This window comes from Balaenoptera acutorostrata, chromosome X, assembly GCF_949987535.1.
Source record: "Balaenoptera acutorostrata chromosome X, mBalAcu1.1, whole genome shotgun sequence".
In the NCBI taxonomy this organism is placed as follows: Eukaryota; Metazoa; Chordata; class Mammalia; order Artiodactyla; family Balaenopteridae; genus Balaenoptera; species Balaenoptera acutorostrata.
Window position 1 is genome coordinate 12,102,347 of NC_080085.1, and position 17,694 is coordinate 12,120,040.

Sequence of the window (17,694 nt, forward strand, 5' to 3'; positions counted from 1 at the left end):
CAAATAACATACAAGGGAACTCCCATAAGGTTAACAGCTGATTTCTCAGCAGAAACTCTACAAGCCAGAAGGGAGTGGCATGATATACTTCAAGTGATGAAAGGGAAGAACCTACAGCCAAGATTACTCTACCCGGCAAGGATCTCATTCAGATTCGATGGAGAAATCAAAAGCTTTACAGACAAGCAAAAGCTAAGAGAATTCAGCACCACCAAACCAGCTCTACAACAAATGCTAAAGGAACTTCTCTAAGTGGGAAACACAACAGAAGAAAAGGATCTACAAAAAGAAACCCAAAACAATTAAGAAAATGGTCATAGGAACATACATATCGATAATTACCTTAAACGTGAATGGATTAAATGCTCCAACCAAAAGACACAGGCTTGCTGAATGGATACAAAAACAAGACCCATATATATGCTGTCTACAAGAGACCCACTCTAGACCTAGGGACACATACAGACTGAAAGTGAGGGGATGGAAAAAGATATTCCATGCAAATGGAAATCAAAAGAAAGCTGGAGTAGCTATACTCATATCAGATAAAATAGACTTTAAAATAAAGAATGTTATAAGAGACAAGGAAGGACACTACGTAATGATCAAGGGATCAATCCAAGAAGAAGCTATAACAATTATAAATATATATGCACCCAACATAGGAGCACCTCAATACATAAGGCAACTGCTAACAGCTATAAAAGAGGAAATCGACAGTAACACAATAATAGTGGGGGACTTTAACACCTCACTTACACCAATGGACAAATCATCCAAAATGAAAATAAGGAAACAGAAGCTTTAAATGACACAATAGACCAGATAGATTTAATTGATATTTATAGAACATTCCATCCAAAAACAGCAGATTACACTTTCTTCTCAAGTGCACACGGAACACTCTCCAGGATAGATCACATCTTGGGTCACAGATCAAGCCTCAGTAAATTTAGAGAAAATTGAAATCATATCAAGAATCTTTTCTGACCACAACGCTATCAGATTAGAAATGAATTACAGGGAAAAAACGTAAAAAACACAAACACATGGAGGCTAAACAAGACGTTACTAAATAACCAAGAGATCACTGAAGAAATCAAAGAGGAAATCAAAAAATACCTAGAGACAAATGACAATGAAAACACGATGATCCAAAACCTATGGGATGCAGCAAAAGCAGTTCTAAGAGGGAAGTTTATAGCTATACAAGCCTACCTCAAGAAATAAGAAAAATCTCAACTAAACAATCTAACCTTACACCTAAAGGAACTAGAGAAAGAAGAACAACCAAAACCCAAAGTTAGCAGAAGGAAAGAAATCATAAAGATCAGAGCAGAAATAAATGAAATAGAAACAAAGAAAACAATAGCAAAGATCAATAAAACTAAAAGCTGCTTCTTTGAGAAGATAAACAAAATTGATAAACCATTAGCCAGACTCATCAAGAAAAAGAGGGAGAGGACTCAAATCAATAAAATTAGAAATGAAAAAGGAGAAGTTACAACAGACACCGCAGAAATACAAAGGATCATGAGAGATTACTACAAGCAAGTCTATGCCAATAAAATGGACAACCTGGAAGAAATGGACAAATTCTTAGAAAGGTATAATCTTCCAAGACTGAACCAGGAAGAAACAGAAAATATGAACAGACCAGTCACAAGTAATGAAATTGAAACTGATTAAAAATCTTCCAACAAACAAAAGTCCAGGACCAGATGGCTTCACAGGTGAATTCTATCAAACATTTAGAGAAGAGCTAACACCCATCCTTCTCAAACTCTTCCAAAAAATTGCAGAGGAAGGAACACTCCCAAACTCGTTCTATGAGGCCACCATCACCCTGATACCAAAACCAGACAAAGATACTACAAAAAAGAAAATTACAGACCAATATCACTGATGAATATAGATGCAAAAATCCTCAACAACATACTAGCAAACAGAATCCAACAACACATTAAAAGGATCATACACCACAATCAAGTGGGATTTATCCCAGGGATGCAAGGATTCTTCAATATACACATATCAATCAATGTGATACACCATATTAACAAATTGAAGAAGAAAAACCATATGATCATCTCAATAGATGCAGAAAAAGCTTTTGACAAAATTCAACACCCATTTATGATAAAAACTCTCCAGAAAGTGGGCATAGAGGGAACCTATCTCAACATAATAAAGGCCATATACGACAAACCCACAGCAAACATCATTCTCAATGGTGAAAAACTGAAAGCATTTCCTCTAAGATCAGGAACGAGACAAGGATGTCCACTCTAACCGCTATTATTCAACATAGTTTTGCAAGTCCTAGCCACGGCAATCAGAGAAGAAAACGAAATAAAAGCAATACAAATTGGAAAAGAAGAAGTAAAACTGTCACTGTTTGCAGATGACATGATACTATACATAGAGAATCCTAAAAATGCCAGCAGAAAACTACTAGAGCTAATCAATGAATCTGGTAAAGCTGCGGGATACAAAATTAATGCACAGAAATCTCTTGCGTTCCTGTACACTGATGATGAAAAATCTGAAACAGAAATTATGGAAACACTCCCATGTACCACTGCAACAAAAAGAATAAAATACCTAGGAATAAACCTACCTAGGGAGACAAAAGACCTGTATGCAGAAAACTATAAGACACTGATGAAAGAAATTAAAGATGATACCAACAGATGGAGAGATATACCATGTTCTTGGATTGGAAGAATCAACATTGTGAAAATGAGTATACTACCCAAAGCAATCTACAGATTGCAATCCCTATCAAATTACCAATGGCATTTTTTACGGAACTAGAACAAATCACCTTAAAATTTGTATGGAGACACAAAAGACCCCGAATAGCCAAAGCAGTCTTGAGGAAAAAAAACGGAGCTGGAGGAATCAGACTCCCTGACTTCAGACTATACTACAAAGCTACAGTAATCAAGACAATATGGTACTGGCACAAAAACAGAAACATAGATCAATGGAACAAGATAGAAAGCCCAGAGATAAACCCACGCACATATGGTCAACTAATCTATGACAAAGGAGGCAAAAATATACAATGGAGAAAAGACAGTCTCTTCAATAAGTGGTGCTGGGAAAACTGGACAGCTACATGGAAAAGAAGGAAATTAGAACACTCCCTAACACCATACACAAAAATAAACTCAAAATGGATTCAAGACCTAAATGTAAGACCGGACACTATAAAACTCTTAGAGGAAAACATAGGAAGAACACTCTTTGACATAAATCACAGCAAGATCTTATTTGATCCACCTCCTAGAGTAATGGAAATAAAAACAGAAATAAACAAATGGGACCTAATGAAACTTCAAAGCTTTTGCACAGCAAAGGAAACCATAAACAAGACGAAAAGACAACCCTCAGAATGGGAGAAAATATTTGCAAATGAATCATCCGACAAAGGATTAATCTCCAAAATATATAAAGAGCTCAGGCAGCTCAATATTAAAAAAGCAAACAACCCAATCCAAAAATGGGCAGAAGACCCAAATAGACATTTCTCCAAAGAAGACATACAGATGGCCAAGAAGCACATGAAAAGCTGCTCGACATCACTAATTATTAGAGAAATGCAAATGAAAACCACAATGAGATATCACCTCACACCAGTTAGAATGGGCATCATCAGAAAATCTACAAACAACAAATGCTGGAGAGGGTGTGGAGAAAAGGGAACCCTCTTGCACTGTTGGTGGGAATGTAAATTGATACAGCCACTGTGGAGAACGGTATGGAGGTTCCTTAAAAAACTAAAAATAGAATTACCATATGATCCAGCAATCCCACTACTGGGCATACACCCAGAGAAAAGCATAATTCAAAGAGACACATGCACCCCAATGTTCACTGCAGCACTATTTACAATAGCCAGGTCATGGAAGCAACCTAAATGCCCATCGACAGACGAATGGATAAAGAAGTTGTGATACATATACACAATGGAATATTACTCAGCCATAAAAAGGAACGAAATTGAGTCATTTGTTGAGGCGTGGATGAATCTAGAGACTGTCATACAGAGTGAAGTAAGTCAGAAAGAGAAAAAGAAATATCGTATATTAACGCATGTGGAACCTAGAAAAATGGTACAGATGAACCGGTTTGCAGGGCAGAAGTTGAGACACAGATGTAGAGAACAAACATATGGATACCAAGGGGGGAAAATCGCGGTGGGGTGGGGAGGGTGGTGTGCTGAATTGGGTGATTGGGATTGACATGTATACACTGATGTGTATAAAATTAATGACTAATAAGAACCTGCAGTATAAAAAAACAAACAAACAAAAAAACAACTAACACTAAACTTTTTTTGGGTTATTTGTATGGAAATATGTTAATATAAATGTTTCAGACATTACATGAAATTTCTAAAAATCTTATATGTTCTGGTATAATGTTATAAGTCATAATTCTAGTTATTACTTTAAAATGTATATCTCAGAAATAACTAAATTTCCTTGTCAACTGCATTATTATGAACTTTCATCAGATATTTAACCGTGGTCATTTTTAAGTCTTTTGTCATTTACAGACAGTTCTGGGTGTACTGTGATGCTTTTGCAAAAATGTTCCTATAAAAGGGTTTCATCTTCAGGGAATTCATGGAAAAGACTCTGACAAGTACAGGTTTCTGGTAACTGACTGTACTGCTGAACTGAATGAATAAGCATTTTCAGAACTCTAATGAAAAACTGATGAATTCATAAAAGTGCTAACAAAAGATCAAGATGAAAAAAAAATTAATTACATGGGACTGAGTGAACTGATGAGGATGATTATAATTTTGTGACTTTCTGTTTGAATTAAAAAAAAAATCCCACAAGGACTCAGAGGCAAAAAATATACAAATCAATTTTCACTGCAGAGTAAAGGAGCTGTTACAGTGGAGGATTACTGGACTGAATGTCAATATTATGACATAGTATGAGTGTGTTTCGTGTTTGGTAACTGCAATCACTGTTGCTTTTGTTGTAGTCATCCATTTACAATGCTTGGTGTCAGTGTATTTATCTCTTGTAAAAATAAAATACAGTGTGTGTATGTGAAAAAATAAAAAGAAAAAAAAGAAAAAAAAATTATACTGGAGTACAAAGCTCACTTGTAAAGAGGTTATTTGGTACATACAGATTAATACCTTTTGGTTGCTTTTATAAATAAAAAGTAAGCAATATGCTTTTTTTTTTTTACTATCCTAGCTTTTCTATAGATAAACTATTAAACTATTACAATTATATTCTGTTTAGTTTTTTGACAGCCTCCATTTTACAATTTAGTTCCTATATTTTCTACCTGGTTGTTCTTTCAGAACATGTCATGGGAAGTTTCACTACATCTACTGACACACATTGCTTTCAGACTTCCACAATTAATCCTGAAATTATCACATTTTCACTTCCAGAAAGTCTGAAATATTTTTCATTGAAATTTCATAGAAATCGAGCTATAGAGTTATAGAACTCAATTTGCAATGGATTACTAAAAAAAGAGGTAGCATATTATATGGACAACCATAAAAACCGAGACAAGACAGTAATAACCTAGCTTCTCAAAAACCCACTTGCATCACCAGATCATTAGGGACAAGCACTTCTGAGGCACGGGGTGGGGGGGATTAGCACTTCACTGCTGCAAGTGTGAAATACCGCTTTCTATAATCATCTTTATGTCTTTCAAGTGAGACAGAAACTTCCATCTCACTTACGGATTTTAGAGCAAAAAGGATCAGAAACATTCTTTTTGGCCCATATCCTTTTGTGTCTTTTCCCTTCTCCTGACATTCTCTTATTACTTCAGAATTCTTATTTTTTCCAAAAAGAAAAGAGAATAGGTTGAATTTTTATCCCTTTGAAATGCCTCATTGGACCCCTTAAAAATCACTTAACTGAAGTGAATTTTCACTTATTTTTAAACTTCTCAGTCCCTAAGGAGTGCCATATTCTTTAAGTTACTTTAGTTAGGATTTTACATTTTAGCTTTGCCTAGAGTTGGAATTTCAGATGGCTTAAAGGCAATTTCAATTTTTTAAAAATAGTGGCCTGTGAGGTATGCTTAGCCTTTTGAAAGAGAGATGCTTTTCAAAGAAATGCCCCCAAATTTTCACATGCCTATAGACTTATGCAATTTCATAGAGGCTTTCTAAGAAAATTTAATTTAATAAGGGTTTCCACCATAATGGTCTCACCTAGACACTCTGCCATTTAAATTTCCACAGGGGCTTGATGTTTACAGAAACTTCTGAATCGTGACAACCTTGTTTATCTGTTTGAAGCTCATTTTTATATGCTAGGTTTTACTAAGCAGAGTATAATAAAAGGGCTATTTAAGGTTTTTTGAAGATTTAGAACAAAATATTGTTCCATCACCTATGTCTTAAGTGGAAACACTAAGGCAGGATTTCTCCACCCCGGGCATTACTCACATTTGGGCTGGACCCTCCCTTGTCGGGGGCTGCGCTGTGCTGTGTAGGAAGTTTAGCCACATCCCTCACCTCAACCCACTAGATCTGAATAGCACCCCTCTCTTGCCCTCCCCACCTGCCACTACTTCTGACAACCAAAACATATCTCCAGACATAGCCAAACACCCCTGGGAGGCGAAATGAGCCCAGGTGAGAAGTGCTGCTCTAAGGCACGCTATTTTGTGCATCTTCAAAACCAAAGATTCTACAGTAAGCCTCAATCTTTATTTTTACAGAGAAGGCATACAATGTAAGATGAAAACAAGTAGGACCAAAACACTCTGGCAGGGAAAAGTATTCTAAAATATAACCAAGCTGAGGTTGTAATTATAAATCAGTCACTTTCTGGGCAGCAAGGTCTGATTTCAGCTGAACCTCAGCTAATTTCAAAGTCTTTTCTCTGTAAAGGGCACCACTCACTTTTAGGTTCGTCCCCAACATTTGCTCCTTTTCCCTCTGAAGCTCTTTTCTGTAGGGGTGGGTGCTTTCCTCTATGTCTGATAAGGCAGCCGCATCACCACTACTCTTTTCTTTGCTTGCTTCACAACTCTGCACCAAGTTGCTTTCAACCTTAACTAAGGCAGAAGAAAAAGAACCAAGGGTAACCAACTCCTTCTCCAAAGCTAATGCCAAATGACCAATTAGGAAATCCTCACTTCCTAATTTTAGATATTTGAAGAAACTGTTTATAGGGAGAACTCTGCTGAGATTATGAAGGCACTGGAACAAAACTGTTTGATTCCTGGAATAAAAAACCAAACACAATATTACACAACTTAGGACAGTGCAAAATGGTCATGTACAACATACTGTAGTAATCAATTAATATTCATTTCTAAACTCTCTAGTAATCATCAGAACCAATAATGCATTCATGTGGTCACTGACATAATTCAGACTGTAGCAATCAAATACAGTCAGCCCCCTGGTTGGTTGAATTGCAGATGTGGAACCCATGGGTATGGAGGGCGGACCATACTACGCCGTCTTCTAGGACTCGAGCATCCGTGGATTTTTGTGTCCACTGGGGTCCTGGAACCAATCCTCCATGGATACAGAGGAACAGCCGTATACATATCCTAAACCAACTCAGTATTAATCAGGTTGCTTCCTGATTAAAGTTCTTTCTCTGAGTAATACGATCAAAATTATATTTTTAAAACTTCATTGTGGGGGAGCAGTAAGGGGAAATCTTAAAGTCATTATTAGGCCCTAATCAACCCCACCAAAAAGCCAAAAACAAACATAAAATCAAAACGGCTTCAGTTTCTAAATGAGACCACCTGTTCATTCATGTTGTACCAGGCAATGACCTGGACATGTCCCACAATGGTATAGAACACTACCACGGGGATCCCTGTTGACACACACACACACACACACTTCCCTGGACCAATTCCAATTTGATGTGCATTACCTGGAATAGACTATTAAAATCCCTTCAAATGGTGTTCTTTGTTTCCAGTTGAAGAGTGTCCCATAGAAACTTCCTGGCCTTTTGCAAAAGCAAATTTCTGGAAATTCTTTGATAACTTCACATTCCATGTGTTCTAAGAGCCACACCTTCATTGAAGTCAGAGCATAGCTGGGTGATATGATTTGAAAACAAGCTCTCTGCCAGGCCGCAAGAAGCGCAAAGACATCTTCCATGTGTTCTATGGCAAAAACATGTCACAAGTGCTGTCATTAAACTCTGCCCATTATCACATAAAGGGAATTCTTAACATTTTCTGATTCAATTAGGTATATGATTAAAAAGGACCCACAAAAATTACCTATAGGTTTCTTCTTTGGAAATGTCAGCAGGTATTTCCCACTTGAAAGATCTTCTAGACTTAAAAAAATTCTGCCACACTGAACATAACGAGTTGCAGAATGGTTACCATTCTCTCTCTCTCTAATTTGTAGCAGCACAATGCAACAAAAATTACTGAATGCTAAAAGTGGTGAAAGAGATGTTACAGCAGTAATCATCTGCACATACTCTTTCTCAGATGGTTGTACACAAACAATGCTTTCCTCTTTCTCTTCCTCTTTCTCACTCTCAACACTCAACTTGATTTTTTTTACCTCTGATCCTATTTCATATGGCACTGAGCCTGGTACTGGGGAAGATATCCTACTCAACTTGATCACCCTATTTTGACACTTAATGAGCGGAAAGCTGGAGTTAGGGGCTTGATCCATTGACAGCGATAAAGTCACATGATTCAGGGACCTGTAAAAAATACAGAGCTCTGTTTACTCTAAAAGCTCATTCTTTAAAATCAAACAGATGATTAAATGCCATACAAACAACAACCAAAAAGTTTTATTCTCTCCTTTCCTAGGAAACATCATTTCAAATGTAAAATATATCAGAAAATGAAGTGTAAAAGCCAAACACATTTTTAAAGATTCTGTAATAGCACTTCTCTTGAAATAGGAAAGCAAAGACATTATAAATATGCTGGACTTAAGGAAGTAATTTTTTTAGGAGAAAGGAAAGGTAAAGTAATGCCTGTATTTTATTTTTTAGGTAGATTTTTCTCCTTGCCTCTTAAACAAGAAAAAAAAAACTACTAAGTTTTTAAGAGTCGATTTTGGTAATTATTTAGAATGAAATACCTCCATGCACTATATTTCTGTTGGACAGTGCTGTTGTAGAGCATCAAGATAATGTTATCATGTTAGAATTTACTTACACCTTCAAAGAAGATGTGGTTTTCACTCCAACAACCAAGCTATCCTCTATTACACGATACCATATCTTCTCTACCAGCTGTTCTGAATCTTGAAAATTATCTGATAACTTTTCATCAAAGGTATAGACAGGATTTTCTTCTTCACCACAAAGAGTGACAAGACATTCCTTATGGAAAAATGTTTAAATAACTGATTACAAAAAAAAAAAAAAACAACCTGCCAAATGCAGCAAAACTAAAAAAAATAATGTAAACCAGCTTTTGGCTGGGCCTTACGGCTTACATATTTTAAAATAAATTATCATCAATAATATACTATAGATTATATATAATTCACTAAAATAAAACTTATAAAACATACAATTAACCATCTACTTGGATCAAGAAGCATGGCCTGACTGTAAACAGGGCTCTGGGTACCCAACACAGAGCCAGCAGGGATGTAAACCTGGAGTCCATTTTGAAAAATAATCTCACAATACGTGCTCAAGGCATGCTGAGAACAATCCAATCTTTATTTTAGCAGTGACTAACTCTAAAATGTAACTGGAAACTTTTGTATGAATAACAGTGATTAAACTATCTTAGGACAGCTGATCGATTATTGCTAAAATGTTCTTCTTTTATTTATCCTTTTTTAAAAAAAATTCTAGTAGAGTTGATGCTAAAATTTTCTTCTTTAAAGTCCAGGCCACACTCACTTATTTCCGCACACATATGGATTTATAATAGAAATGGAAATAGGAGGAGGAGTAATGATAATAATAATACACAACACTTACTGAATGCTTGCTATATGTTAGGCACTGTTCTAAATGCCATTCATGCGTCAATTTGTTTAACCATCACAGTAACTCTAGTACCCTAGGTCGGTAGTATTATTATCTACATTTTCCAGATAAGGAAACTTGAGGCGTAGGGAGGTTAGGTACATCGCCCCAGGTCACACAGTTAGCAAGACTCAGCTGGAATCTGAACCAGAGGCAACTGCTTCCAGAGCCCATGTTGCATATTAACCATTACTCTATACTGCCCCTCTATGTGGTAATTACTGAAAAAAGATATGGGCACTTACATTACAGTGAACGAAACATGTTCCTAGGAATCTGACACTTCTGCCAGTAGCTGTCAGATTTGAGGCAGGCTATTCACCTGAAACCCGCAGAAATTTTTATTACCTGCCAGAAATGCTCTTAAAGTTAACAATGTAAAGGGCCCAAAACAGTGCCTTGCACGCAGTGGCTTCAATGCATTAATTTCTAACATTTCTTCCCCTTTTCTAACACCGGCAAAATCACCGGGGTCAAGTGGGGAAGGGAAATGGGAAGACTTTGAACAGTGACTTTCTACAAGGACTCACATTAGGTTTCCCAGGAGATGAGAACAGTAATACAGAAATGCAAGACGATGTGCTTTTGTTTTTTATGTTAATGGAATAATATTTTGGGCCAAAATCATCATATGGCTAAGACCGAAATACAGACACAAGGCAAAGAGCATTACAAGAACAGTAAATCTTAAAGGAAGTCAAAGCAAGGCACTAGAGTGACTTGAGGGAAGAAAATGTAACTTCAAGTGTGTCTATGTCCAGCTTTTCTTGATTTATCTGTAACTCTGCTATGCTATCTTTCTCTGTAGGGAACAAATGTGCATAAATCCTATTTTTTATGAAGTCAAAGCAGTTTTTGCTCACTTTCTACATTACTATACTGGCATAAGTAACTGCAAGGTACCTGAAGAGGTTCTTACGATGGTCAACCACAAGGGAAACGAGAGTAAAATTATAAAAAGCAGATATGAGGACTAGAAGAGCACAGCAATTTAGGGACATTAAGTAGAGGAATAAATATCCTTCGAAATGAACCATGCAACAGACTAAAAGAATAATTATATTAATGATGAAATTATGTCACCATTAATACAAGGTAAAATAATACTCAGTATATTCTGTTTAAGAAGTCAGAAAACATATACAATTGCCCCTTGAACAAAAGGAGTTTGAACTGTGCAGGTCCACTTACATGCGGATTTTCTTCAATAGTAAACACTACAGTACTACTTGATCCCCAGTTGGTTGAATCTGCAGATGGGGAACCAGGGATACAGATGGCCCACAGTAAAGTTACTTGTGGATTTTCACTGCGTGTAGGGTCGGCGCCCCTGACCCCCATGTTGTTCAAGGGTTATCTGTAGTTCACTTAGGAGTAATTTCTATTCAAACTATACAAATAAAACAGTTTAATATTTAAACCTTGTTTAAACAAAAGGACTTGTTCCCCGAGGTTCCTGATAACTGAGATTTTAATATCCTACAGAATAATCTGCAAATTGGTAAAATATTGGCTTTTTAACCAAATAGTTTCAATGTCATAAAAGCCCACCATTACATAATCCCTGCCACTTTGCTTCTTGATCCATTGTGCAGCATTTTCTAATATATTCCAATATTCTAATTTAAAGAACTCTTCAATAGCTTGTAGGTTTTCAATTCATAAAAATGATAAAATGGTCACATGATCAACTTTACCTCCTCTGCACTTGATGTACTATCATCTTTCCCTTGAAACAGGTTCATTAAAGCCTTGTAAGATTTTGAAATAATTTTTTCCTTAAGCAAGAGATGCTGCTGTAATTCCTGAACAGAAACCAAACCAACCTGTAGAGTATAAAGAAAAATCATTGCCAGAGATATAATTTCAAATGAAACCGAACGTACCAATAATACGTATTTTCTCCAAATTTGCTTATTAATTCATTTTTCTATAGACAAGTAAAGAATACATCTCAGAGCAAAACTATTTTATTTACAAATTTTGAGTCTCTAATTACAAAGGAAAATAAACACAGCAAATAATTACAATAGTTTACATATCAAATTGAGAGAATGCCAATGTATTTGCATCTGTTTCACTACTGAGTTAAGTAATGAATCAATATGAATATGAATAAGTCCAATCAACATTAATAAAAAGCAAGGCCTACCAACACTCCTACTCCAACAAGAAAACTGTTTTTCTTGTTGAAATAATTTCTGCTTCAAAAAGCAAGATGTATCATTATGAACAGAAATGCTTACTTTTGATTTGATACTGCTTGAAATCCTCTGTTCATATGAGCTTCATAGCAAAATTTTAAAGGTAACATGTAACAGATCCCAAACTGTCACACGTTAATTGTTGTGCAAATAAACTCAGTGCTCGGGTCCAGTCTTAACTACCGGGGGTAAAAATTGGCTCTGAACTGGGCATACAGCAAACCGTTCCTCTTATTATACCAGGTAAATAGATTTCAGCACTAAGGATGAAACATTCATGAAATATATTTTACTCCTGAAAATTTAAAAAGAGTCGCGTCACTGAACATTTAGAAGCTGTTTCATTTCAGATGGATATCTGAGACTGTTTAAGTATTAATCCAGCTTTTAATATAACATGTTTTTCTAGACTGAAAAAAAACAAGATGCAACCTCTATTTGCCTTTCTTTTAAATTACATTTTAAGGCAGATAAATTCTTTTTCCTTTTATCAATGAATAGAAGTTGGAGAGTAAAGACTGAATTCTATCTTCCCTCGGTGCACAAAGTATGTAAAGTGTCTACCTAACGTTTTAAAACTTCATCTGTTAGCCTAGTTCTGAGGGCTCCACGTCATTCACGTTCCATCACTCATTAGTCGAGTAACTCATGACTGTGGGGCCGTGAGATGTACCTGTCTGGGGTGGAGAGCCAAGTCTGAGGCTGCTGGAGGGGCAGGGAGTGGAAGAGAAGGATACACGGGCAGACTGACAATGAGGGCACCCTCAGAAATTATCCGTGGTCTCTCTTCCCTACTCTCTTCAATGTGACCCCCACTCCAGGAATAAATCGTGTGTCATTAGACTACTTAAATATTCTATGTTGTTACAAGTTTTGTTATAAAATTATGAAAATAAGCCCAAGATAACAAATTTAAACAACATAAAAAGACATCTCACCTTCCCTTCCTGGACCCTCAATCCCATTTGCACAGCCAAAAGATTGCTTATCTTTCCAGAACTTTTCCATGTATATGTTAAGGTATGCTTTCATTCTCCTCCCCATAAACAAAACCTACCCCAAACCAAATACAGGAGCACACTGCACTGCGTAACACCGAATCTTGCTTTCCTGTTCTTATTGTGATCTCTTTCATATGTGCAGAAGAGTGTGCAAGACAAAAAAGCAGTTCATAGACTAATGATGAAGTAGACACCCCTGGAACCACACCCAGGTCAAAAAAGCAGCACTTTAGGAGCAGCCCATGGGCCCTCCCCGATGGAGAACCTCTCTCTGCCGGAGGCAACACTACCCTGGCCTTTCAGGATAACTTCCTTGTTGGTCCTCATCATTTTACCACCATCATATGAACTCCTAAAGAATATGTTTAGTGTGTGTGTGTGTTGTGCTTCTGAGCTTTTGTAAGTGGAATCGTTCTGTATGTAATCGCTTTTCGAGTCGTCTATTTGTCGCTAGTAGCTGTAGCTCGTGCCTTGCACTGCTCTGTAGCACCCCATCGACTCACTACACCAGTTCCCCTCTCCTTCCTCCCGCTGATGGACAGTTGGGTTATACCCAGCTGTGGAGCATTACAAACAATGCTGCTGTGAACATTCCTGTACATATGCACAAGTGTCTCCAAGGTCCTGGCCTCTCCTTATCCCCTCCAACAAGTGGCTGGAAAATAAACTGCATAGGGGAAAGAACAATGAGCCGAACTCTAGTTCTAGCTCTGCAAGCCACCTCACATTTCTGGCTCTCCATCTGCTTCCTCGTATGCAAAATGGCGGAGAGGGTAGATTTGTTCATCTCTAAAAGGCCTTCCAGCGTTTAGAAATGTTTTGAGCCACATTGAGAGCTAGTGGTAACATGTGGATACTTGAAACAACATGGACGCTCAGCTATCTCTTAGTCCCTGCCTTCATATGTCCCTGCCTTCCCTCTCTGTTTCTTTCATATTTTCCTTCTTTGTCTCTGTTGATACCTTCTAGATAATTTTTCTAACAGTCCAGTTTGCTTATTTGCTCCACATCTCTTTGAGTCAACTGTTAAACTCATCTGTTGTTTTTTTTGTAATTTCAATTTATTTTTAGTTTATAGAAATGGTTATTTTCTGTGAATAATTAATCATGATGCCTTGTTTCTTCATGTGCTTAATTATTCTGTAGGTGGCTCATTTTCCTTAAAAAATTACTTGTGAGATTTAGATATGGGAACATATGTATATGTATAACTGATTCACTTTGTTATAAAGCAGAAACTAACACACCATTGTAAAGCAATTATACTCCAATAAAGATGTTAAAAAAAAATTACTTGTGAGATTCAGAAGAGACCTAGGATAAATGTGTATTCCTAGAGAGGATTTTATGTTGTTTCTGCCAGGTGACTAGGGCACTCTTGCTTTATGTTAAATACAAACGCTCCCAGGGCAATAGTAGCATCAGTGTTCTGCTTGTCTCCCTGGGTTCCAGCCTTTAGAGTTTGGCCCGCTAATTTATTCTCATATTTTCAGCTTTTTGAAGCCTTTAAGAAGATTTTAAAAACATATTTCATCTATCATTTTAAGTTGTTTTTATCATCAGAGTTGATCCAAATAAATTAAGTGACATATTACCAGAAGTGGAATTTCTAAAAGTCATGCTTTCATAAATTAAATTATTTTGGCATCATTTAAAAATCAGTATAAAGAGGTACCTTATTCTTTCTGACAGCTGCATAGTATTCCATGGTTCAGTTATATCATAATTTATTTACCATACTCCTAATGATGGATATTTAGATTTTGATTGAACTTTGTTTATTAATACTACTTAAACGTTCCTGTAAAATCAGCTTTGCTTACATGTATAAGTATATGTTTAGAACAGATTTCTAGAAGTGAAACTGCAAGAGTAAAAAGATATGTGCAATTCACATTTTAATAGCTATAACAAGTTTCCTTCTGAGGAGCTTGGACCACTTTACATACTCAACAATACTGTTTTAGAATGCCTATTTATATTAAGAAAATTAATCCTTTGTCAAATATGTTCCAATTTCTTTTTATATTAATTTGTCTTTTTATTTTTTTTACTTTGTTCGCAACACAAAAGTTTTTAATGTAATCAATCTTTTCCTTTATGGTTCTATGTCCATTATGTTTTATTTATCTACTGTTCACATTCACATCTAATATGTGTTCACTAAGCATTTACTGAATTCACTTTATTAAAATACTTGCAAAAAAAACTTTTAAAGGGCCTGCAAAGTACAAATATTTACTATCTGGCCCTTCACCAAAAAAGTTTGCCAGGGATAAAGGAAAAAGATAAATGACAACACAAGGAAACAGACAAATCAGAAAGGAGGGACAACTGGCCTGGCCTCCTCATTAGTGTCACTTTTTTCAAAAGGGGGAGAGGGCATAATTCTAGATAAAAAGACCAATGAGACATATAATAATCAAGTGCAAGTGTAAACTGATTGGATCCTGAAAAAAGCAGCCATATAAAACACTTTTGTGGCAACTGAAGCCACCTGAATATGAACTGAATAGTAAATAAGATTAAGAGATTATTATACTAACTTTCTAAGTGAATAATGGTATCGGGGTTACATAGGAGAACGTCTTTATTTTTAGGAGATTCCTGCTAAAACACATAGGAGTGAAGTATTAGAATATATGCAACTTTCAAATGGTTCTGCAAAAATGTACAAATACATGTACATACACACACACACAAGCAGAAACAGATGAGGCAAATGTGATTTTTTATAAAATAACAATAGTTGAATCTACATGGGGACTAGAGATAATCACTGTTTTAGTCTATGAATTTTCTGTATATTGGAAAATTTTTATAAATGAAAAAAGGCAGGTTACATAAGAACAGGCATCGTATAATCACATTTCCATGTAAACTTGCATATATTCATTAAAAACATCAACAAGAATATGCAAGTCAAAGTGTTAAAATTGGCTATATCACAGTAGTGGAATCATAGGTAATTGTTAGTGTCTCTTGAATATTTCTTGGCATAGTCTGAGTATTTTGCAGGGAATGTGTGTTACCTTTGTACATTTGGAAAAAAATCAAAAACTTTTTTAGAGAGCTTTGTATGGAAAACTTGAAGGTAAACTGATCATGTTTAGAGCATGTCATGATTCATCATATTTGCTGCTCCTTTAAGAGTTATGGTATATTGATCCTAAAAACTAGGAAGAATGTGTTTTCACAAGTCAGCCTCTATTTTATCTTATAAGGCTTATTAAATTTACATAATCTTACGACAAAAAGGTATCATGTTTAGATGACACATTTATAAGTAATGTCATAATAGCTTTTACAGAGGTACCAAAAAAGGAAATAGATCCTTTGAAATAAAGGTTTCCCCACTACCCAAAAGTAGATCATGCCTATGAAACCTTTTGAAAGCCATTATGAAATGATGTAAAGCAAAGAAGCAATTACCTTAGGACACACCTTGCTAAGGGATGCACAAGATAAATGAGAGATAAAGCACAGGTGCTCACAGACACAGGTCAGAGCTATGGCGGCTGGATGCTGAGATGCCGAGCGCAGTCCCCAGGAAGGAGCTTGGTGGGGCCACTCTCGCTTCTCGGGATGCGCGCTGCCTCTGTAACCAGCTTCTTGCAAAACAAATGCTGAGTGCTATTTTCACTTTCGCCTGTTTTCATAAAAGCGAGTCCTCTTTGGATTTCTTTTGGTTAGCAAAAACAGGTGCTAACGTAGGTCTTTCGTAAAAGCAAAGTGGCATAAAGCAAAGCGGCATAAAGCAAAGTGGCGTAAAGCGAACTTTCAAAAAGCAGGGGATGATACCTGTACCATATTTTTCCCTCCCAATCACTCAGTTTCTTATACTTCAAGGACCTTTCTTTCAATGTTCTTTCCTTCATTTAGAACAGCACTAATCCAAAAAAGCAAAAGCAAAAACCAAACAAAGACACTAACTTTCAATCTTCTTTCCAGAGGTGGAACCACCAAATAATTCTTTTTGTTGTCAAGTAAGTCATCTTCATTGTAATCCAATGTTTCACTCTAATAAATAAAACAATACACTAAAACTGAAATTTTGAAATAAATTGAAAATTCTTAAGATTAACAAAATACAATTAAAGTTTATCCAAAAGGCAGTGTGCCACAATACACATTGTTATATAAAAGACAAGATACATATTTTCCCCCTCATCTTCTCATAACTAGAAAAAAGAAATTATTATTTCCACTATTACCACCCACCTAACATTTGTATACTGCTTCAAAAAGTATCAGCTTACTAGGCTTTTATAAAATCCCTTAACTAGAGAAAATAAGAATTATCCTCATTTTACTAATGGGAAAAAAAAACAGAAAAAAAAAAACCTGAGGCTCAGAGATGTTTTATATAGATCTGAAACTTCCAGAGTATTATTTTCCTTATGCTCAAAATCTTAAGATATTATGAACTGTTACTTCTTTTAGTAAAGCAGTTTCGCTTTATTTTGTTCCTTAATTAATCCA

General features: G+C 36.0%; 1 protein-coding gene across 3 annotated transcripts in view; it reads right to left on the reverse strand.

Moving 5' to 3' along the window:
• FANCB (FA complementation group B) overlaps positions 1–17,694 on the reverse strand; it is a 62,586-nt gene that overhangs the window by 34,049 nt on the left and 10,843 nt on the right. For 2 of the 3 annotated variants that reach the window (XM_057538209.1, XM_057538208.1), the window contains 6 exons: positions 17,146–17,232; positions 11,705–11,833; positions 9,178–9,344; positions 8,269–8,711; positions 7,911–8,148; positions 6,914–7,235 (listed from right to left, as the gene is read on the reverse strand). In XM_057538209.1, the coding sequence (XP_057394192.1) occupies positions 6,914–7,235; positions 7,911–8,148; positions 8,269–8,711; positions 9,178–9,344; positions 11,705–11,833; positions 17,146–17,232 (1,386 nt within the window). Of the gene's footprint in view, positions 1–6,913; positions 7,236–7,910; positions 8,149–8,268; positions 8,712–9,177; positions 9,345–11,704; positions 11,834–17,145; positions 17,233–17,694 lie in introns of those variants that run through there. The other variant, XM_057538210.1, reaches the window with a different exon arrangement.